The sequence below is a fragment of the Stegostoma tigrinum genome, chromosome 3 (genome assembly GCF_030684315.1).
Source record: "Stegostoma tigrinum isolate sSteTig4 chromosome 3, sSteTig4.hap1, whole genome shotgun sequence".
NCBI classification, from domain to species: domain Eukaryota; kingdom Metazoa; phylum Chordata; class Chondrichthyes; order Orectolobiformes; family Stegostomatidae; genus Stegostoma; species Stegostoma tigrinum.
The window spans coordinates 2,242,523-2,265,837 of NC_081356.1; the positions used below are offsets into that span (position 1 = coordinate 2,242,523).

Below are 23,315 nucleotides of genomic sequence, written 5' to 3' on the forward strand. Positions count from 1 at the left end.
CACAATCAATTGGGTTGCAGGATGAGTGTTAGAGTAATTTAAAACACCACCACCCTGCCCTCAGGGAAAAATCACACAAAAACCTAATCCATCCACTCATGGTTTCAAAGAAAGTGGGAAAAGATCCAAGTGCCTAATCTGCTCTTCGGAGACAAGATGAGTCACAAATCTTTTAAGGCAGCTGCACACTTATACATTATTTTTAAAAACATTTGTTAAAGTCTGCATTAGCAGGTAAAACGAGATGAGTGGGAAAATCCATTGGGTACCTTTACAACAATGGCCACAAGTCACAACAAATAAACTGTACTAATCTGTAAATAACCACTTCCTATACGCCTCTGCACACTCCCACACAATCTCACACTGTCCCCAAACCCCCATTACTGATCCATCTCCAACTATCCTATGGCAATTCCCAAACTCCTCTTTGATCTCATCAACCTTCTCTACTCCTCAGTTACTTATCATCCTGGAACACTGCCAATCCAAAACAAACAATCAGCTCATACCAGTCACCAAAAATTGTTTCAAAACAAAACCACGCACACACCAGGAACCAGGGCATTTGGGGGGGCGGGGGGTAGGGTTAGGCTTACGAGAAATCATAATTCACCAGCCTGCAGCAAAATTCCACCCCAGTGCATGCACACAACTTTTTTGATCAACAACACCTGAGCAGAATTGTTATACATGCCAGTTCAAACTAACTGAACGAAAATGGCATCTGTGTGTAGCTACGCTAACGAGTTATACCAAGGGGATTTTAGAGTCAGAATCAGAGTGGTATAAGCACAGGAACAGACCTTTAATCCAACTTGTCCATGCCGACCAGATAGCCTAAATTAATTTAGTCCCGTTTGCCAGCATTTGGTCCACAGCCCTCAAACTTTTCCTATTCATACCTACCCAGATGCCTTTTAAATGCTGTAATTGTACCAGCCTCTACCACTTTCTCTGGACGTTCATTCCATACACACATGACCCACTGCGTGAAAATATTTCCCCTTAGGTCCCTTTTAAATTTTTCCCATCTCACCTTAAACCAATGCTGGCTAGTTTTGGAACCTCTCCCACCCACCCCAGGGAAAAGACCTTGGCTATACACCCTATCCATGCCTCTTAATTTTTCAAACCTTGTTACATCGCCCCTCAGCCTCCAACGTTCCAGAGAAAAGGGCCCCAGCCTATTCTTTAGCATACACCTTGGAACAGTTTAATTAGAGTCAGAGTCCTACAGCAGAGAGGCAGGCCCTTCAGCCCAAATGGGTCCATGCTGACCAAAGCGTCCATCCACGCTAAGCCTTTTTCCTTGCACTTGGCCATTATGGTTCTAAACCTTTCCTGTCCACGTATTCCTCCAAATGCCATTTGAATGTTGTTATTGTAAGTTATTCCACAGATGAACTCTCCCACAATTCCTTCAGGAGGCTTTAGCATTTGTTCCCCTTAAACACTGGTTACAAGAGCTGGGTACATCATTGCACAAGTTCATGCTTTGGTTTCCTTTTGCCCATCAGTTAATGGGCTAGGTGGTCTGGCTAACTTTTTTCCAAGTGTGTGAAAAGCACTTCTGCCCAGCCCAGGCTCTTATGGAGATATACTACCGGTTTGGTTTTTGAAAGAGTAAATTATAACAAACACCCTAATTCCCAGGTATATACGATTTCCACAAAAGCAACTTTCTGCAGAATTTGGAAATATGCTATAACAGAAAACACTAGCATCAACCTGAAACGTGCCCTCTGTTTCTCTATCTCAACAGTTGCTGTCTCAGCCTGCAAAGGTCCAGCATTTTTTGTTGTTCCACAATATTTCAGCTCTTGTAAGTAACGAAAAGAGGATGGCACAGCTTATTTTGAAGGTTTATCTTTTAGATAAAATGTAATGCAGAGTCATTAATACTGCTCAAAGATGTATAGCTCTCGATTGTCAGCGACAAAATTTAAATATTTCTGACATACTGATATTGTGACCAAGTTCAATCGGCAGTGACATTTCAGAGGAGCGATCCGGACCCAGTCTGATTAGTCTGGGTCGGCAACTATGGGCCTAGGCAAAAATGCACAGGATACTTCAGGTGGGAAATAAAAACTGTTTCAGCAAAGCTTTTACTTTCTTTCGAAATAACCCTAATTAAAAAGAGAGATTCTAAGGGAGGGTCTAGGTGTTTTCCACATCAGATTTCTGATCACTTTGGAATGAAACATCACATACGTCAATCAAACCTGCAAACTCAGTATCCTACAATCCTACAACATGCATTGTTAGCCAGTAATTACTTACAAGTTACCTTTTTTTGTGAATTTACTTACATGACAATGAGGTTAGCAGTGCTCGAGTTCTCCCTTAGCAATTCATTCAATCTGATTTGTCGATATGTCTAAAATGGAAATAATAATTAGTTTAAAACGTGAGAGATTTTAACAAAGTATAATTGTTTGAGTGGATCTCTTTTCCACTGAGCCCGGATCACTGGAAGCATTCAACCATCCAACATAATTCAGAAAAAAGACACAAAAATGAACTCTAAGGAAAAACGCTAAATTGTGAGCAACATGTTTACATCGTGAGAAATTCAAGAAGCCCATGCCATGTTATTGCATATTAGGATGGCAGGGTGGCTCAGTGGTCAGCACTGCTGCCTGACAGCAGTGATCCAGGTTCAATTCCACCCTCAGGCGATTGTCTGTGTGGAGTTCACACATTCTCGCCGTGTCTGCACGGATTTCCTCCGGGTGCTCCAATTTCCTCCCACAGACCAAAGATGTGTAGGCTAGGTGGGCTGGCCGTGCTAAATTGCCCGTAGTGTTCAGGGGTGTGTAGTTTAGGCAGATCAGTCTGGGTGGGATGCTCAGTGTGAACTTGTTGGGCCGAAGGGCCTGTTTCCACACCGTAGGGATTCTATGACAAGAACTGGTTTTTAAGATGTTATTTAAATTAAGAAACAGAGTTGAAGGACCAAGTCCAATAATACAGGACATCATTTAGATTGAAATGGTGGAGGGAAAAAGAAATGTGCAATACAGAAGTGATTAGAAAATACAACCTGGAAGAAATCAGAGAGGTGGAGGATCTCAGAATCCCATAACACCAGTAAGGGGGAGGAAAGCAAGGTCCAAGAGAGGAGTTAGAAGAACTGTGGCTTGTTTCAGTTTTAGCTAGCTGTCAATTGGCTCATGGCATAGCCATTACAGAAACAAAGAAAGCCACAGAGACCAGCCTCATCTCCAAAACAAACAAACATCTATGACGAAAACAAAGTCTAACAAAAACAAATCAGAAAAAAAAGAGAATCACAGCCGTGTAAAGTCTTAGCTCCTCAAAACAAAAAAAAGTTGAGTAGATACACTCAAAATCTTACAAACTCAAGGGATGCTGTTTGCTTGAATTTTATGAATGCAGTGAGCTACAATGGTCTACAATGTACTATTCAATAGATGGCAGAAGTAGATTCACTGGTAACTTTCAATAAAGAAATGAATAAAATGAAAACTTTACAGGGCTAGAGAGAAAGTGCCACCCTACGGCCCTAACTGAATAGCTCTTTGAAAAGGTTGTAGCGTACTGTACTGTACTGTGCAGTGCCATATGATTTTTATTGTTGCCCTATTTCGTGCAAAGCATACATGGGTCATACAGGGGCTGAAAGATTGAAAGAAATTCCTCATTTCTTTCACTGAGCAAACATTAACCTTGGCATATGACTCCCATGACTAATTTTCAATAATTTGGGCACTTCAATCTTGATCAAAGCACTATATTTGGTTAGGTTTAATTCCCAGTAAAGGCAGGCATCATATGGTGTGCAACTTCCCATTTTAAATGGCTAATCTTTTGAGAAATCTGGCTGTGCTTATTTGGGAAGATTAGATTCCCTGCAGTGTGAGAACAGGCCCTTCAGCCCAACAAGTCCACACTGTCCCTTGGAGCATCCTACCCAGAACCACCCCCGCCCCGCCATAACCCACACACCTCCGAACACTACGGGTAATTTAGCATGGCCGATCTGCCTCGTCTGCGCATCTTTGGACTGTGGGAGGAAACCACAGCACCTGAAGGAAATCCACACAGACAGTTGCCAGAGGCTGAAATCAAACCCAGGTCCCTGGCGCTGTGAGGCTGCAGTGCTAGAGCCACCGTGCCACCCATTAGGGGTGACTGAGACTTCAATCAGCGTGGCTGTTGTTGCTAGTGCACACTGGGACAGGTACATCATCTGGGCTCAAGCTGACTATGACTAATTGGTGCAGCTATCCTCGGTGGAAGAATTTGTTCCCAAACAACAGCACAGCAATCATTCACCTGTCAAACAACTGGCACAGACCCAAAGTGAATTTTATTCATGATGAAAGACAATTCCACAAAAAAAAATGCTGAAGTAATCCACAAGCCAAGTGGATAGGAAGGTGGGATATTGCCTATTTCAGTCATTGGGAGCTTTCACACAACCAGAAAAAATTAGGGATGTAATAGGCCTCAAGCAAGATACATAGAAGCTCAGGGATAGGGTGGACGCTAAGAGATTAAAAAAGACAAAATTGACAAGGCAAAAGAAAGATAGTCAAAAGTGAAGAAAGAACAATGTCGAGGGAGGAATAAATGGGAATAATAGAATTTTCATTAATAATCTGAAAAAATGGTGGCAGAGCTCAAACGTGAAATTGTTCCTCTCAATGGTGAGACAAAAAACTGCAAAATTCAAAGATCAAGTGTTGTTCCTTGAGCAGATGCTGAGCTTCTCTGAAAGAAAAAGTGTAGCAGGCAGCAGGTGGAGGTCAGAAAGTGGCAGTGGTGTGGCAGACTGACATAAGGCTAGGAGTTCAGGGTTGTGTTTGAACACTGAATTAACACACTCTTCAAAATGGTCATTCCAGTTGCATTTGGTCTCTCCAAAGTAAAGAAGAGACTGCAGCACAAGCACTGAATACTATAATCAGATTGCAAAGAAGTGTATATAAATGGTGCTTTCACTTGGACAGTATGTCTGGCACCCTAGCTTGTGTGAGGGAGAAGTTAAAAAAGGTAGAAATTGCATCTCCTGTGGTTACATATGAAACTTGAAAAAGGTAGATGCTACCCATGTGATCCAAAACAAAAAGCCGAAAGCGCTGGAGAAACTCAACAGTTCAGATAGAGAAAGAGTTAGCATTTTGAATACAAAGGCTCTTCTCTTGATCTGTTCCAAAAATAATCATTGGACTCATTAACTATGTTTCTCTCTCCATAGATGCTGCCACACCCACAGAGTTTCTCCAACACTTTTTATTTCGAAAGGGCATAGTCAATTTGACAGAGTGGTGGATTGGTGTCAGATAATTTTCAATCTGGAGAAGTGTGACATGACGCATTTTGCTACACAGAATGAGGACAGACAATATGACATTAGGAGTATAATTCTAAAAGGCATGCAGGGACACAGTGACCTGGTGTATATGGATTGTCAATCACTGATAGTGGCAGGACATGGGAAGACACCTTAATAAAGTATAAAGTGTACAGTATCCTGGGCATAGAATATAAGATCAAGCAGGTGATGCTAAACTTGTGCAAGACAAGTATCAGACTTCAGCTGTGTACAGTTCTGGGCACCAATTTAGGAAAGATGTGAATGTATTAGAGAGAGAAGATATTTCCAAAATAGCTCCAGGGATGAGAAATTTCTGGCAGGAGAACAGATTAGAGGGGCTGGAATGGACAGAAGGCAGTTAAGAGGAGCTCTGTTTGAAGTTTTCAAAATCATGGCTGGAGAGTGGGGAGAAAAATGATCATGTTTACAAAAGGGTCAAGAATAAAACAGTGCAGATTTAAAGTTATTTCCAGAAGAAACCAATGGGAGGTGGAAAGGGGGAAAAGAGACTCATGAGTTGTTTGGGTCTAGAAAATGCTGTATGGAGGCATGATGGGGCATGTTCAATTGAGGCAGTCAACAGAGCATTGGAGGATTATTTAAACTGAAACAATTTTCATTGTGCAAGGGAATGGTGGAAAGAGCTAAGTTAATATGCTCATTTGGAGAGCTAGTACAGACACAAATGTGCTGAATAGCCTCCTCGTATGCCATAACAGTTGAGATTCTGTGATTTAGGGTCAGCACCATGGAGGAAAAAAAATGAGTGAACAAACTGTTGAGAACAGAATCCCTTTCGAATGATGAACATGAATAGGAGGATGTGTTTCCTTGTCACATTTTCAAATAGGAGGATGATCTGTTAAATATTAGAAAAAAAATAAAAAAGGCTTATGCTTGCGAAAAGGGGCATCTTATGATTCTGGGCTGAAGGGCCTGTACTGTGCTGTTATGTTCTAGGTATGGAAAGATGCACAGGAAATGGAACATGTTGCAGGATTAGTTAAGTATACTTGCAAGGGTTTCCCAGCAGTTGAAGAAAGGCATCCTCTAGATCCTTCTCCCCTTCTCTCAAATCATATCCAGATGTAATGCCCTGCCATGCTTCCATCAGTCCCCTGACCTCACCATGCAACACTCAGCAACAGTCACATGTCATTAATGCCACCACCTCAAATGAATTGGACTTTGCAACAAGTTCTTCTGTTGCCTTTTATTTTCCTTCTGTTTGGCCAGAGTCTTTCCCTTCAAGTCAGATACTTCTCACCTTCAGAATTCTTATTCAACCTGGGCCCCTTCTGTCTGGTTGCTGAAACCTGCTTGAGATCTTAGAATAGAATAGAATAGAATAGAACATTACAGCACAGTACAGGCCCTTTGGCCTTCAACGTTGTGCCGACCTGTCATACCGATCTCAAGCCCATCTAACCTACACTATTCCATGTATGTCCATATGCTCATCCAATGACGACTTAAATGTACCTAAAGTTGACGAATCTACTACCGTTGCAGGCAAAGCATTCCATTCCCTTACTACTGAGTAAACAAACTACCTCTGACATCTGTCCTATACCTTTCACCCCTCAATGAAAAAAATTGCTGAGACATTTGGTAGTTTTGCTGTTCTTCCCATTCACTCGAAACAACCTTTCACAATTTGCAGCGCTTCAACTTATTGTCAATAAATTCATCTCATTTGGCGATCATCCTATGATGACTTCCAATAATCACATCCAAACCCAGCTTACCAGGCTTCAACCTGGCTCCTCACGATGAACACCATGGTTAACCCTGAAGATTCACTAACTTGTTATGCCCCACAATTCAACCTTGACTTTTTTTTCCTCTTACCGATATTGTCAAACTATGATGGGACTCTGACGCCCTTTGCCAATTCAACAATTACAAGTTTTTTTTACTCTAACACAGGTGTCTTTAATCTTCTCCATTCCCACCAGCATACTGTGAAGTAGCTCTTCCTCCTCTGAGGAATTGCTTAGCCAAGCTGCCTTCTCCACATGGCTGTACCTCTCACACTGAATAACTTCTTTAACTCTAAATATTTCCTCCAAATAAAGAAAGATTATCCTAATGGGACCACATGTGGATCCAGTTTGATAATTTTGACAGAATATGTTGAATATGCACTTCCAATCACCTCCCCCCAGTACATTGATGGATTGTACTGGCATACTTCCTCTTCTCAGAAAAAAAATAAACTTTTCCACCAGATTTCTATCCTGTCACTCAGCACTGACCTCTCTTGGACATTTGTTTCTATTTTTGAGATGAGGCTTTCATCCAATATCTATTCCCAGTCCACAGACACTCTGGCAATTTTTACTATACCATCCCACCCCTCTTCTTTCCAAGGAGATTATTTCACTCTCCCAAATTTTCCACATCCATCACAGCTGTTCAGATGCAGATGTAATTTAACCTTGAAAATATAAGGTAATACACCTTCCAAAGTGTAAGTTGATAAGGAAGTATTCAAAGAACATGATACTAGGAAGTCCTCTGGTACAAAAGGAACCTTGGAATGTTTGCCCACAGACCTTGGAAGGTGGAAGGACACGTTAGTAGGGTAGTGAAAAAGGCATAATAGACAATTGCCTTTATCAACTGATGCACAGATTACAAAAAACAAAGTGAAGTCATGATGGAGATGTATAAAATTTTGGTGAGACCACAGCTAGTTTGTTGTGTACAGTTCTGGTTGTCTCATAATAGGAAAGATGTAATTGCACTGGAGGGGATGCAGAGGAGAATCACCAGGATGCTGCCTGGGATGGAAAATGCAAGTTGAGGAAAGGTTCAATAGGCCTGGGTTATTTTCATTGGAACAGAGAAGATGAGGGTAACCTGGCTGTGGTGCACAAGATTGTGAAGGGCATGGACAGAGTGGATAAGGAGCAGCTGTTTCCTTTAGTTGAAGGGTCAGTCATAAGGGGACATGGGTTCAAGGTGACGGGTAGGAGGTTTACTGGGGGACACAAGGGAAAGTTTCTTTACCCAGAGGGTAGGATAAGTCTGGAATGTACTGCCTGGGAGGGTGATAGGAGGAGAGTTGCCTCACTTTAGTAGTACCTGGACGAGCACTTGGCATGTCATAACATGGAAAGCCACAGGCCAAGTGCTGGTAAATGCGATTAGGCTGAAGGCCAGGTCTTTCATATGTGTCTGTGAAGACTCAAGGGGCTGAAGGGCCTCTTCTGCACTCTGTGATTTAATGATTACGCAGATTCTTGTGTTACCTTCTTTCCAGGGATCTTGAGAGGTCTTTTACTTTAATGAGAACTTTCTCACTGGTTTGACAGGTTCCGCAAATAGTGTAAATAATTTCCCTCAATTCTGCTCTTGCTCCTTCCCGGTCTTCTCGAAAGTCTTCAGATTCCCTTCAATCCTCAACCCCCATATTCAACAGATCATCCTCAGCAATTTGCAGCACCTCAACCTGATGCCACTCAGACACCTTCTTCCCTCCACTGTCATCGCTCGGAGACCACTCCTTTCTCACCACCCTGGTCCATGCATCCATTAGCTCCAACATTCCTTTCAGTTTCTAGGGCACATTTCCATTCAAAGGGTAGGGGGAAAACCAATTCCCTGATGCCTTTTGTTCCTGCTATTTAGCGTTCCAAATACTCCTTCTAGACTGAACTGTGATTTACTTGCACTTCTTTCAATTTTGTGGTTGATATTCACAGTCCATGATGCAGTCTCTGGTATTCTGGAGAGACTATGTACTGCAATTGTTTTGCAGACAGTTCCATTTAGTTTGAGAGATCTGGAATTTCCAATTGTCTACCATTTTAATGATCTGTCTCACTCACATTTGGATGCCTCTCCCCCTTGAATAATGTAGGATGCCAAAGCAGCTCAGTGGGAGCTTGAACAACAACAATTAGGCTCATTATAGCTTGCTGCTCTCAACTAAAATTCCACTTTCAGATCACCACCTCTGACCCCACTTTTTTGAATGGTAGCTGCCAATGACGATTACAATTCCTATTTACACCTTGTTCAGATCAACATTCATCTCCTTTTTGCTTTGCACCAAACCTTTTATCATTTGATGTTTCCCACCTTCCACTCCTTCACAGACAGACATTCTCAGCTCTATCCTCTCACTGTGTCTATACTTGCTGAAAACCTGGCTGCATCTTTAACTTGCTGAACTACTGAATAAATCAACCTGAATATTTATCTCTGTTTGTCTTTCTTTAAGCTGTGCCAAGTCAATTAAATCACACCAGTACTTTTATTTTTGTAAATGTTGGTCAGGTTTCATTTTGCAATTATCTGTTTTCACTATGTACTTAAGGCCCAGCCTGAGATTCTGCCAAAGAATTTAAACAATTCCCAAAAAGGTGTAGAAACCTTCATTCTGTAGATCTCCAACTCATTATCTGTGATCCTCCAGGGTTCCTCTGCCTTCATTTTTTCATATGCGTCCTGTTCTTTATCATCCTCATGAAGTCTGAATGGTTCAATCATCTCTTCAAAAGCTGCAATACTGTGCAATATAAAATAAAAGATAGTAAAAAGCTTGTATTTTGGTATTATACTAAATTTCTTCAAAACGCAAATGATCAGAAATTTCTATAGCTAAAATTGTCAGTATAATAAATACTAATCTATTAGCATTTGACCAGAAAAGAAAAGGAGTTGGCAATTTCAGTGATTGATTTTTGCGATACAGCTTTGGAAAATTAATCGCATATCAAAATCACTTACTTGTCTTTGCTTGGCTTAGTATTCATATCCCCGAGAACAGTGATGTCTGAAAAATCTATCCTGAATTTGCTGAGTAAAGTAGCCATTCTGAAAGTCGATGATAAACTTACTTAATTATTGACAATATTTTCCCATATTCACATTTTCAAAACAAATGTTTGTGGAGCTTCTCGTTACCAACGCTAGAGAAATTTCTACATACACTGACAATGTCTCAAGTTCCAGCAAATGCCCCTTCGTCCTTTTAGGATTGCAGCAACAGTTAGAATCAAAAAGAACAAATCTGTCTGTCTTTTTTACTGTTGTTTCAAAATAATCTTTTCATGCAGTACACAGATTGAGAGCAATCACTACTCATTTATCTACAAGCTGTGCAAGTTCTCAGTCTACTTCAATGTTTAGCCACACAGTTTAACAAACAATTTTATGAAAATAGAACCAGATGTTTATTATTAACACATCTGCAAGCACACTAGTATATCATTTTTAGTTTGGATAAAATTAATTACTCACGTCCTCCTATCATGGTCTATCCTGTTTATTTTTCCACCAATGAACACTCTGATCTTGCAATCTTTCCACTTCTTCTTCGTTGTGAGAAGATATGGGATAAGTAATGTTAGGCCTATCAAAGCAGGAAAAAGCAGAGACATTTAATCATCTCAAATAACCTCTCTTTCCAGTTCGTTACCAAAGTAGAACTTAGCAAACAAAAGGAAATGGCAACCATTATCATGCTGTGACTGGTTTATTTGTACGAGAAACAAAGTGGAATTGCAGAATGAAAATCCATACCTCCATCATCGAAGAGCCACCAGACGTCAATTGTCCCTTTACCCTGTTTCTTTTGGAATTGGGAGCTTGCCTGAAGCAGCTTCTGGTCATTCACGTTCAAAGGCACAGACGAACCTTTAGCTTCTGAAAAGTTACAAGGAAAATTAGGCACTTTTCCAAATAAAAGAGGGAAAGTCGTTGTAATCAGTAACAGTTCCAACACCACAGGGCATTTAAAAGAGAACATAGTCAACAGTGATTAAAGTCTTCCAAAGACACAGAAAAAATACCTACATTTGTATTTTCTAATATTTATTTTGGTGGCTTTTTAAAATCAGGAAAAATGAAGCGATCTAGAGAATTTCATCATGTGATCTATTTTATTTCTTAAAGATCAAGTAAATCTTCCCTTTAACAAATCTTTCCTAATTTATGCCCAATCTTAAATTTGCTCCATAGTAAATTACTACTTTTCCCAACTCATCTATAAAAAAAGTAGCAAAATACTCAAATATTAAAGCATGCAGCCACTCTATCGATTTCTAAAATGGATTGAATATATAAAAGGAACCTAGTGATGTCGGTTAAGAACAGTACAGCACAGAACAGGCCCTTCAGCCCACGATGTTGTGCTGACCATTGAGTCTTGCAAGAAAATTCCATTCCTGCAAGGTCAGAGTGTGCATTGATCTGTACAACTTACTTCCATTAAGCATACAGTCATTTAATTTTCTGTAGCAAGATTGTTTAGAGAGAATTCTAACATTTTTGCATGCCTTTTTAATAGCACTGTTTAAAAAAAGACAAAACAATGTTACGTGGTAGACTTTCATTTATTGAATAGGATTTTTATGCTGTGACAATCAGTTACCTACCACTGATTTACAATACTGGAGCCACAATTCACATTTCTGCCCTGTGTTGCAGGATACTTTTCCTAATTAAGGATTCCACAATAAAACTAAACTTGACAGATAATTCTACGAGGAAAGGAAGGTGGGCACAGACACACACACAGACACACACACAGACACACACACAGACACACACACAGACACACACACAGACACACACACAGACACACACACAGACACACACACAAAATTCAAGACAAGCACCAACTCTGCCTTTCCCACCACCTCCAGAAGGACAACGAAGAATGGAGAAAGAAACATATTTTGCTATATAGCTTGGAAGAATTTCCACGTTATATCGCAAACTACTGTGACAAAGCCGATTGAGAAACACACAAGGCATCTTTAGATTCTTGTTCAGTTTAGGTTATTGTAAGCAAAGACAAAAAGGTAGCAACAAATACAAGTGTATATCAAAGGTGGCCAGCCTTAGAGGAAAATAGGGTTCCATTGGAGTGCAGTCCTTTGTCATTTTAGTAAAAGGACTGCACCTGAAAACATGTTTACTTTTTAGCTACATAAGCTGCTTTAAGTTTGATAATATCTTTTACTTTTTATTTCCAGTACTCAAATCTTCCTTTTTGACTTTGTTTTAAAACATTAGACAGCTGTCAGAATTTGCATTGAGTTTTTAGAATCAGTTATTGGAGCCATTTAGAAATATGCAACTAAAGAATAGAGTTCAAGCAGAAACTGCACAAAACATTAAAATGAATCAGCACTGGCTCATACAGGAGGGGAACAGAGAAGCAGGACTTAGTACAAACAAGTTACTACTCGAGGAATTCAAAACAAAAAAGAAAACTGAAAATATACAGTGGAACAAAAGAGAAAATCTGATTTCTAATGCAACTTAAATAATGAAAAATCAAAGAATGAAATGAAAACAACAGAATGGGATGCCTGCCTTTTTTCAAGAGTGGCTGTGTGGACGCCTTTCCGTCATCTTCTTCATCTGCATTATGTTCAAAACAACCAATAAAGTAAGTTTACATCTAGTGATGCATGTGAAGTTAACAAAACTTAAACATTTAGTTGCTTTAGAATGTAATTAATGGTGAATTACATTGTGAACATTAATTCATTACTTAAAAAGGATGAGAAAAAAAGCTCAAAGTAATGGATTTAAAATTGAATTGCACTGCATTACTTTGTTATCTCATTCCAAACACCAGCCCATGTCTCCTGAAAGTGTAGTTTTATTCAGAAAGTTTTAATTAGTTTATGTGGGAGTTTCTCTCTGTTAGGGAAAAACATTAAAGCGATAAGCCATTTAGTGATAGCTATCCACGAATGGCTTTTTAATCAAAAAGTTTCCTCACCCATCCCAACATTTATCATCCTTCGGGTAGCCAATGACCAGGTTATGAAGCCACATTGGAATTAATTGGCAAGAAGGAAGCATGAGAGGAGTGGTTGAGAGGGAGGGGGAGGGGGAGGGAGATTATGACAGGTGCTGGGGCAATTGAGGGAAATGAAGGCTGGTGTACAGGCAAATGAAAGTGTCAAAAGACTGAGACAGGCTACACATACAACGTCAAACAAAAAACAAAATATCTTGTAGATTTTGTCCATACTCTTGGGTTATTCTTTCCATTTCTCTCCAGCCCCCTTCACCCATATATAGCCGTTCAGGTCCTGGAAACAAGTAGGTCAGAACGAGTCAAAAATAAAATTTAAAAAATTTAAAAATTGGTATTTGCTTCAGTTTATGCCCTGGATTTCAATGCTAGTAAATTAGTTGTTCCTCCTGCTTCGGTCAAGTCAGTACAAATACTGGTAAGACAGTCATTTCACTTTGCACATGGAATCAGTCAGTCATTGTGCTCGCAAATGTCCCAGAGCCTGGACCACAAGATTTAACTAAAGAAGTTAGTTGAAAATGAATTTGTAGTAAAAGCCGTTCAGATGGAAACATTAGATTTCAATAATTCCTTTGTGCAATTATAGGAGTTATTATAGTGCCTGATACAATGCAAAAACCCTCTTCATTTATTGAACCACTCTGGAAAAACTGGAGAGTCTGTTGCCATTTAGGGCGGCACGGTGGCTCGGTGGTTAGCACTGCAGCCTCACAGTGTCAGGGACCCGGGTTCAATTCCAGCCTCGGGTGACTGTGCAGCGTTTGCACATTCTCCCCGTGTCTGCGTAGGTTTCCTCCGGGTGCTCCGGTTTCCTCCCACAGCCCGAAAGACGTGCAGGCGAGGTGGATTGGCCATGCTAAATTGCCCATAGTGTTCAGGGCAGTGTGGGTTGTAGGGGGATGTGTTTGGGTGGGATGCTTCAAGGGGCAGTGTGGACTTGTTGGGCCGAAGGGTCTGTTTTCACACTGTAGGGAATCTAATCTAATCTATACAGGTAGGTTTCGGAAGTTTGGAATGCCATTCAGTCTAACGTCAGTTAACACATTGCAAAAAGCTGCAAATAATCTCATGTTACAAGCAAATTTCCTGCAATATCTGGCAGTATGGATAATTACATTTACACAACACGTTGGAATGCTGACATTTGTGAACACCAGCTGTTAGGATCCTCAGTATAGATTGTGCTGAACTACTCATGTCATAGGTAGACACTAAAAAGTTAGATCTTGGAAGAGCACCAATTTTGTGATGTGCCCTTAGTCTGAGGAACCACGGTTCACAGTTCATGTGAAGATTTGGAAACCATCCTCTTGCTTCATTATATAATAAATCTCAAGCTTTCTGAAAGTAATTGATGGCTTTTCTTTTCATTAACATTAGGTGTTATTATTAAGCATTTAAATACACATTTTAACATCTTGCTATTCAGTTGTTTAAATTGGGTTTGACAGATTAATTAAATGCAAATATCTCAAACCTACTTTATCTACCAAAACTAAGCTGAGGGAAAATTAACCATAGTTCCTTTTGTAGCTAATGCTTTGATATACAAATTGCTAAAAATACATTTGGCAGAAAGTACAAATTGCTTTTCAGCTGCTGATTGAGATTTTAAAAAAATAAAAATATTGAAACATCAACTTGTTCTCTCAAGATCCCAGACTGACCACTACAGCCTATCTAGGGATCAGTAACCTGTTTTTCTTAAAAGCTAGACTTAAGTTTGTGATCCCAGGCACTAACAGTAAAGCTGCAAGATTCCATTGTTTTGAAAATACAATATTGTCATAATCAAATTTAGAAGACTAGTATAATTTACTCTATACACAAGCACACACACTCGCACACATGCGCATATGCACATATATTTTAACATCCAATTAGAATTAAGCAGAGATAAATATGGGGAGCAGACACATTGCAGGTGAACACCCCACAGAGCACTTCAAACAAGTGCTGTTGAGAGATTGAATTATTTCTCAACAACTCTCCAGACATCAGTAACAAGTAAATCACTGAAGTTCAAGATTCCGCATCCCTGAGAAATGTGTTCCATCACAGTCTACTTAACCAGCTCACATCCTGATAATTCCCTCTTCCAATCATCAAATACCTATAGTGCAGAAAGAGACCTTTCAGCCCACCAACTCTGCAAAAACCTTATGAACAACATCCCACCTAGATCCAACATGCCCACCCACCCTGCCTCACAACCCTAACATTTCCTGTGGCTAATCCACCTAACCCGCACATCCTTAGGCTGTGGGAGGAAACCAGATATTAGGAACTGTTGATGTTGGAGTATCTGAGATAACAAGGTGTGGAGGTGGATGAACACAGCAGGCCAAGCAGCAGAGGAGCAGGAAGGCTGACGTTTTGGGCTACATTTTCTGAAGGGTCTAGGCCCGAAACATCAGCTTTCCTGCTCCTCTGATGCTGTTTGGCCTGTCGTGTTCATTCAGCTCTACACCTTGTCATCTCAGAGTATCCAGAAGATGTGCAGACCAGAGACAGACAGACACCTGCACTCAGGTCACTGGCACTGAGGCAGCAGTGTTAGCCAATGAGCCACCATGCCACCACAAATCAGGAGCCTGGCAAATGCACTGTGCCACAAACTCAAGCACAATTTCTGGTTGACAGCAGACCGCTGTCTTCCGCCAACTGGTACTACTCCTATGTTTCCAACTTCTTGCTTTCCTCAGCTGAAAATAAAAAATATGGCTTGTGGGGTTCCTTCACCCTCACTCAGCTACACAGATTTACTTACAGCACCTTTCTTCTGGGACCCAGCAGCTCCTAGGGTTTTTCCTGCACCCTAATGCCAAAGCTTAGGCACGTCTCCCAACTCCCAAGCTTCTCCAAAGTCCCAATGATTCAGTTTGCTGTAGCAGCACCTTTTTGCAGTTGGAGTCTCTTCTCCTTACTTCCAAGTACTTTGCTAAACAGAAGGTCCTAACTTGCCTGTCCAACTGTCTCTATCCAACTGATGGACTTGCTTGTTCAGAAACCCCTGAACTAATGTTCTATTAGAAACCTTACAGCAAGCATGATCATGATGCCTAGTCAGTACTCAATGTCATTAGCTGTTAGGAACATACTTGTTAGTAACTCTGGATCTCAGAATTGACATTCAAAAAGATTATTGGATTATTTAGAACAAAGTGGATTAGTAATTTATGATAATACACAATATTAATATAAAATTAAATATCATTGATTATGCATCTAAGACTACAGAACATTTGAATGTGCAGCATTTAAAATACATGTTGAGCTACCGGAACAAAAAAAAGGTAGGAGTAGGCCACTCAGTTCTTCAAGCCTGTTCCATCTTTCAACATGAACATAGCTGATTATTCAACTCAGTACCTTGTTCCGACTTCTACTCATAGCCCTAAGAACTATAATCGAATTCCTTCCTGAAAACATTCAATATTGTAACTTCACCTACTTTGTGGTAGTGGGTTGTCACTCTGGGTGATGATATTTCTTCTCATCTCGCTCTTCAAAAGGCCTACCCAGTGCCTTAGAATGCAACCCCTGGTTCTGGACACTCCAGACATTGGCAACACCTTTCCTGCATTTACTCTGTTTAGTCCTGTTAGAATTCTAAAGGTTTCTATGAGATCCCTCCAAATTCTTCCAAACTCCACTAAATACAATCCTAAATGATCCAGGCTATCTTCATTCATCAGTCCTGCTCCTTTGTAGCTAACAGTAACCAACATAAGTATACACATTATGAAATGGAGCTTCAGCTGAGGAACTGCTGTGAAGAGATTGTGGTATTTCTGTAAATGTATTAAATTTTCATGTGGTGCATTCACATTATATGACAAATAATGTCAAGAACACAAAGTGCATGTAACTATAAACAAATTTCATTGAAGCTCCCTGGATTAACATTCATGGGGAGTGCAGACAACCAGCTTCCCCCATCTGGAGTAGAATTCAGTTTTCACACCAAATATTAACATTAAGCTTGCAACGATCAATTTGTTTCAGTACAAGGTTCTGTTGGGTTAAAAAAAGTAACATTCAGCAATAGAGTATTCACTTCTCAGGATGAAGATGAAAATTTTCATCAGCCCAAATTGTATAAGTTCTACATGTAATTCATTCTTCAGGAAATATTGGTGGTTTCACACATGCAGTGTTAATCATCTGATCAGTATTACAGTTACCAAAAGGCAGGAAAGCCAAGAAGCGCCAACCATATTCAATTTAATGTTGATTGCTGACTGCTGAGTTCTGCAAACCACATTTGAGTAAACCAGTACTCAAAAATGATATTTTGTTAGACAAGTTCTCAAAACACATTGCAATTACAATTTACATCAACTTCTGAATTTGTGCATTTGTTTCACACTTCAATAATTAACAATAACAAATTGCCTTTAGATGGAAAACCCCAGGGCCTTGTTCATTGGAGCCTGTAACTTCAATCAGGCCAACCCCAAGAATGTTCAACTAAGATACTGCTAATAAGTTTCCTGTCCCACTAGAGGTCCAAGCTCCCTGGGCCACTGCTACATAACCAAAACATGCCCACTACTCCATTCCCCACCCACATTTTGGAAAAATCTGACAGCAAGGCTACGTTTTCTCTCTCTCTCCAATTACAACAGAAGCTGAAGCATGAGGATCAGGTACATATAGTCATATAGTGCTGGTATGAGGTAACAGAGGAGGTCCTACAGGACTGACTAGAGTCAGTGATCTGGTCCACAGTCAGGAACTCAGCTTCCAATCCAAATGAGTATGCCACGATTGGCACACTTTTATTGATGAAATCTGTGACAAAGAAGTCAAACCAAAATGTTTCCCAGCCAGAAACTATGGATGAACTGGAAGATCTACTCCTGACTGGAAGCCAGGTCTGAGATGTTCAAGTCGGGTGACACTGATCTCTACAGGAAATCAAGGTATGACCTGCACAAAGCCATTAACAAACACCACAAAACCAAACCAAAGCCCCGACTAAACACACAAACATGTCCACTGTGGCAAGGCTTAGATGATGTAACAGGCCACAAAGCGAAGTTGAATAGAATCGCTGCCAACAATGTGCTCGTTGGGGAGGGAAGCAATGTATTCTACGCTTGTTTTGAACAGAAGGCCAGTGAAATGATGTCACCTGCCCCTAACAGCCTCATGTGCACTGTACCCACCGCACCAGTCACCATCACAGACACCAGATCTACCTGGAGGGTGAACCCATGGAACGTGACCGGCCCAGATGGTGCCCCCACTGTATACTCCGATCCTGCACAGACCGGCTGGTGGGAGTATTCACAGACATCCTTAACTTCTCCTTATTCCCACACGAGGATCCTACCTGCTTCCAGAAGACCGCTAGCATTCGAGTGCAAGAGGCGGCAGACTAACAAGGCAACATGGGAGGGGCCTCTTGCCTGGGGTCCGTCTGCTCCCATTGGCTTCGGTTCCTTTCTTTTCGTCTTTCTTCTTGTGGGGAATTGGCCAGCAACACTGGCGCAGCAGCAAGAGCTGGCCACACATGGAGTGGTGGCTGTTGCTTCTCTAAGCCATCAGAACCCAGTGGCAGCAATGACTTTCTCCTAACATTTGGGGCCAGTGGAGGTGGCAGTAACCTGGGGACTGGCAGTGCCGTGAAGGTGGCATCTGTACCCAAAATGGGACATGTGGCCTGGCAGCAGCCTGCCCTGACACAGAACTAGGGTCTCTTGGTCACAGGGAGAGTTTAGTGGTATTAACGAAGAGATGGTGCTTAAAGCGGGGTAACTCCCACATCGTTGGGTCTGTGCAGGCTGCAGCAAGTGATAAAGGTCACTTGAGGTTAGATACTGGCATGAACAGATTCAGAAAGATTTATTCCAATTTTTTTTTTTTTTTAAAAACTCTTCCCCCCCAACCAACTTATTCCTATAACCTAAAATGCTGGTATATTTATTTCTTCAACTTTTATAATTTGTTTCCTCAGAATCTGATCTTTAGTATCTGTACCTATGTATATCTGTACTTTAGATGGCACAGTTATGCAGCAACTGTAAACTTGTCACTGTACTCATGCAAGTACACGTCACAATAACAATAACTCAATTCAATCGAAAGATAATTTGGGCAACGTGCCTTAATGATTACTGCCTGGTGGCTCTGATATTTAACATTCTGGGGCAAAGAAGGATCTAGGCCCAAAACATTGGCCTTCCCACTCCTCTGATGCTGCTTGGCCTGTGTTCATCCAGCTCTACACCTTGTTATCTCAGGGCTTATACAGCTTAATGGTAGGGCACTGATGAGTGGTGCCAAGAAAGAGACCTAGGGATGTAGGTGCATTGCTCCTTGAAAGCGGAGTGACAGGTAGACAGTGTGAAGAATGTGTTCAGCATGCTTGTCTTCAATGGTCAGGACACAGCGTAGGAGTTGGGACGTCTTGATGCAGTTGTACAAGATATTGGTGAGGCCACTTTTGGCATATTGCATATAATTCTGGTTGCCCTTCTATAGGAAGGAGGTTGTTAAACCTGGAAAGGGGGCAGGAAAGATTGACAAGGATACTGCCAGGACTGGGGGGTTTGAGCTATAGGAAGAGGCAGAATAGGCTGGGACTTTTCTCCCTGGTGACTCAGGGTGAAGAGTCAAAGTCTTTTTCCCAGAATAGGGGAGTACCAAAACTAGAAAACATTGGTTTACAGAGAGAGGGGAAGAGATTTAGAAAGGACCTGAGGGGTAACTTTTTAATGCAGAAGGTGCCGTGTGTATGGAACAAGCTGCCAGGGGAAGTGGTAAGGTAGGTACAATTACATCATTTAAAAAAAGTGCCTGGGTGGGTACATAAATAAGAAGAGGGATATGGGCCAAATGCTGACAGTTAGCAACTAGGTCAGATCGAGACATCTGGTCAGTGCAGACGAGTGGGACCAGCACTAAGTTCAGTTTCTGCACTGTATAAGTGTTGTCTGGTTAGCATGCAATACAATAAAATACACTTCACTGTGTCTCAGTACATGTGACAATAATAAATCAAATCAAACCAATTAAATAATGGAATGGAACAATAAAATTCATGTCATATTTGGGGTGAAGCTACTTGCTCCAAACTCATTTAATTCTGCATAGCATTTGGTGATATTTCGTAGCTTTTAATTGATTGTGTAATAAAATTATATTCAAAATATCAAAAATAGGAACATGAGTGGGCCATTTGGTCCCTCATGCCTGTTCCACCATTCCACATGATTACAGCCAATTCTCCTACTCAGTATCATGGTTCTGCTCTCTCCCCATGCACTACTATCCATTCAGCGTGGAGAACAGTGAATCAAAATTATTGTTAAAGTCTCAGGTTACAGGCAGTGAAGACATCACAGATCTCATATCACTCACAGCACAAGCCTTCAGATCTTTTTGTTGTCCACAGCCAGACCATGGAGTCACTGTTCACTTATCCTCAAGTTATTGTTTCTCTAAACAGCCAGGTTACGTGTGATGTAACAACAACAAAGGAATCTACAACAGCCCACTGAAGGCAAATTTTAATTTCTATTGTCAGGTAGAAAATGGATAACAGCGAATCAACGGTGGCTTTGCACGTTGCATGTTTTTTTACTCCCACCCCTCAAGTGGAAACCCATTTTGCCTGTCAATAAAAGCTAAAATTGGCCAGTGGTTTAGACTCCAGATTGTAAAAAAGTTATTAAAGTAATTAAATTGCTGCTTGTACAATTTATACTGAATTATCAACATTCTATATCTAAAATCATACAACAAATCTGAGTAGTCCATCAAGTCTACTCAAGCAACAGGTCATTCACTACACAAGAGAGCAGATTCTTTGCACAGCTGCAGATGCAGGAACAGGTAAAAAAACATTGCAAATATGCAGGTTAGTCATCATTTGAAATGAACAAAGTAAAAAGTTAGGACTTGTAAGCTGTCTTAAAGGAAGAACCAAAACATAGAGGCCATCTTTTGCTATTGTCAGTGCTGTGAAACAGGTCCAACTGGTATTCATCAGTCCTAGGGAAGGTGGTTTGTACAAACAAGTTGCAAAATTGGTCTCTCACTCAAAATACTGACGTAACAGCTCTAGAATTGAGATAGTATCTTCCCTTTTGCATTTTCATAAGCTGGGGCATTGAAACAGGTACATGGGGACCCAAAAAAGGTTAAAAAGGGTCATGTTACTGCTAAAATGGCTAGAATAAATTAATTGGCACTTTAAAAATGTATTTCACCATATTTTCACCTCATTTCAAAACTGTGAATTCTTACCTTTTTGGTCTTGTGGCATAGCTGGGCTGTTGGTTTCACTCACTGATTTTGAAGATGGCTTTGAGGAATCTGCATCAGAATGTTCCAGATTCACCACAATGTCCTTGGGTTGAGCAGATTTCTCCTGAGAAGTGCATAGCTCTTCTGTACACAAACAGAAGAGATATTAACCGCCTCAAAGATTGGACACTTAAATGAACATAACTATTCACAAACTAATTAGTATTCATCAGTATTCGTGCACAAAAAAAATCACACCTTCAATTAAGTGAAAGCAAAAAAGGCAGGTCAGCGAGCGAGCAGAGTAAAATGATCAAATTTTTTTTTATTTGAATAGACCCACTCATTTGGGCAGACACGTTCAATGATTGGACAAACAGAAATGCCAGATGGTAGGATAATGGGAACGGCAGATGCTGGAGAATCTGAGACAACAAAGTGTAGAGCTGGACGAACACAGCAGGCCAAGCAGCAGAGGAGCACAAAAGCAGGCGTTTCGGGCCTAGGCCCTTCATCAGAAGGGGGGGTGGGGGGAAGAGGGAGAGGGTTCTGAAATAAATAGGAGGGGGAGGCGGATCGAAGATGGATTTCACCTGCTTCAAAATCTCCCTTCCCCCCCCTGCATCCCAAAAATCAGCCCAGCTTGTCCCCGCCTCCCTAACCTGTTCTTCGTCTTACCTGTCCCCTCCTCCCACCTCAATCCGCACCTCCATCTCCTACTTACTAACATCATCCCGCCCCATTGACCTGTCCTTCCTCCCCGGACTGACCTATTCCCTCTCTACCTACATGCACTTCTGCAGGCTCCATCCCCACCTCTAACTTGTGTCTCCTCTCTACCTACCTTCCCTATCTTCAATCCGTCTCTCTCTCTCTCTCTCTCTCTCTCTATATATTTCGGAACCCTCGCCCATTTCTGAAGGAGGGTCTAGGCGCGAAACGTCAGCTATCCTGCTCCTGAGATGCTGCTTGGCCTGCTGTGTTCATCTAGCTCCACACTTTGTTATGCTAGATGATGGTTCCACTTTGATGGCTCTGATACATCAAACTGAAAACCAATGCCAGTTCCAAAGGCACATAGTTAATAGATGATCCAAAAGGAAGGTCTAATTAAACAGTATCAAATGCACAAAGGGTTAAGGATCCCAAGGAGATAGAATGCAAGCTGGTCAGTGAGAATATCATCTGTTGCCAGATGTACAATATAGTTATTAACATAAGTTTTTCATGAATGCCTGATAAGATCTGTTATCTGACTGACAAATCTGATACTGGTAGTTACGAAAACACCGTGCTAAATTCCCACAGTCCATACAGGCTGCTACACTTGCAATTAGCTGTACTTGATGACTTCATGACTATGAGACCCTAGTTAACAAACAAAGAAAAAAAATTATTTTCGGAAGCTCCATTTCTTAACTGTGCACCTACCTAGCCTCGCAGATCCATTTTAATTGTTACTCTCTCATTGGGTTTAATAAAAAAATTCAGATGTCCAGTTTATAGCCAAAAGTATAACAATGAAATTTCATGTTTAAGAGTTTTTGTCACAAAAGATTTGTAACACTCTTGGCTAAACATTTTTGTTGAAAGTACAATTGCGTGCAATGAAATAGAATGTTCCCGTTGTTCTTTTAGCACATGATTTACTTTAATCCACAGCTAATCAAAGGTAATGTTTTTGTTTTAACAGCTCCTGTTCAGTTCTTTTCTCAGTCTGGGAACTTTCAATCTTTTGAACAGTCTCTCATAGAAATGGCTTGCATCACTCTCCCAACGGAAAGTGAACCTTACCACCTTGAAAGAACACAAATTCAGTCTTAAGAGTACAAGCTCTCATCCCTGTTCCCATATGGTGAGCTACAGAGTGTCACAGAATTATATAGCTTGAAACAGAGCCTTTGGTCCAACTCA

General features: G+C 40.9%; 1 protein-coding gene across 2 annotated transcripts in view; it reads right to left on the bottom strand.

Annotated features, from left to right (window-relative positions):
- The window catches only part of LOC125450110 (solute carrier family 12 member 2), a 142,089-nt gene that overhangs the window by 12,209 nt on the left and 106,565 nt on the right, over positions 1-23,315 (bottom strand). Inside the window, exons 19-25 of one of the 2 annotated variants that reach the window (XM_059642698.1) lie at positions 21,402-21,545; positions 12,686-12,733; positions 10,886-11,008; positions 10,604-10,715; positions 10,091-10,177; positions 9,734-9,869; positions 2,316-2,383 (exon numbers count right to left, since the gene is read on the bottom strand). In XM_059642698.1, the coding sequence (XP_059498681.1) occupies positions 2,316-2,383; positions 9,734-9,869; positions 10,091-10,177; positions 10,604-10,715; positions 10,886-11,008; positions 12,686-12,733; positions 21,402-21,545 (718 nt within the window). The remainder of the gene's footprint in view (positions 1-2,315; positions 2,384-9,733; positions 9,870-10,090; positions 10,178-10,603; positions 10,716-10,885; positions 11,009-12,685; positions 12,734-21,401; positions 21,546-23,315) is intronic. The other variant, XM_059642703.1, reaches the window with a different exon arrangement.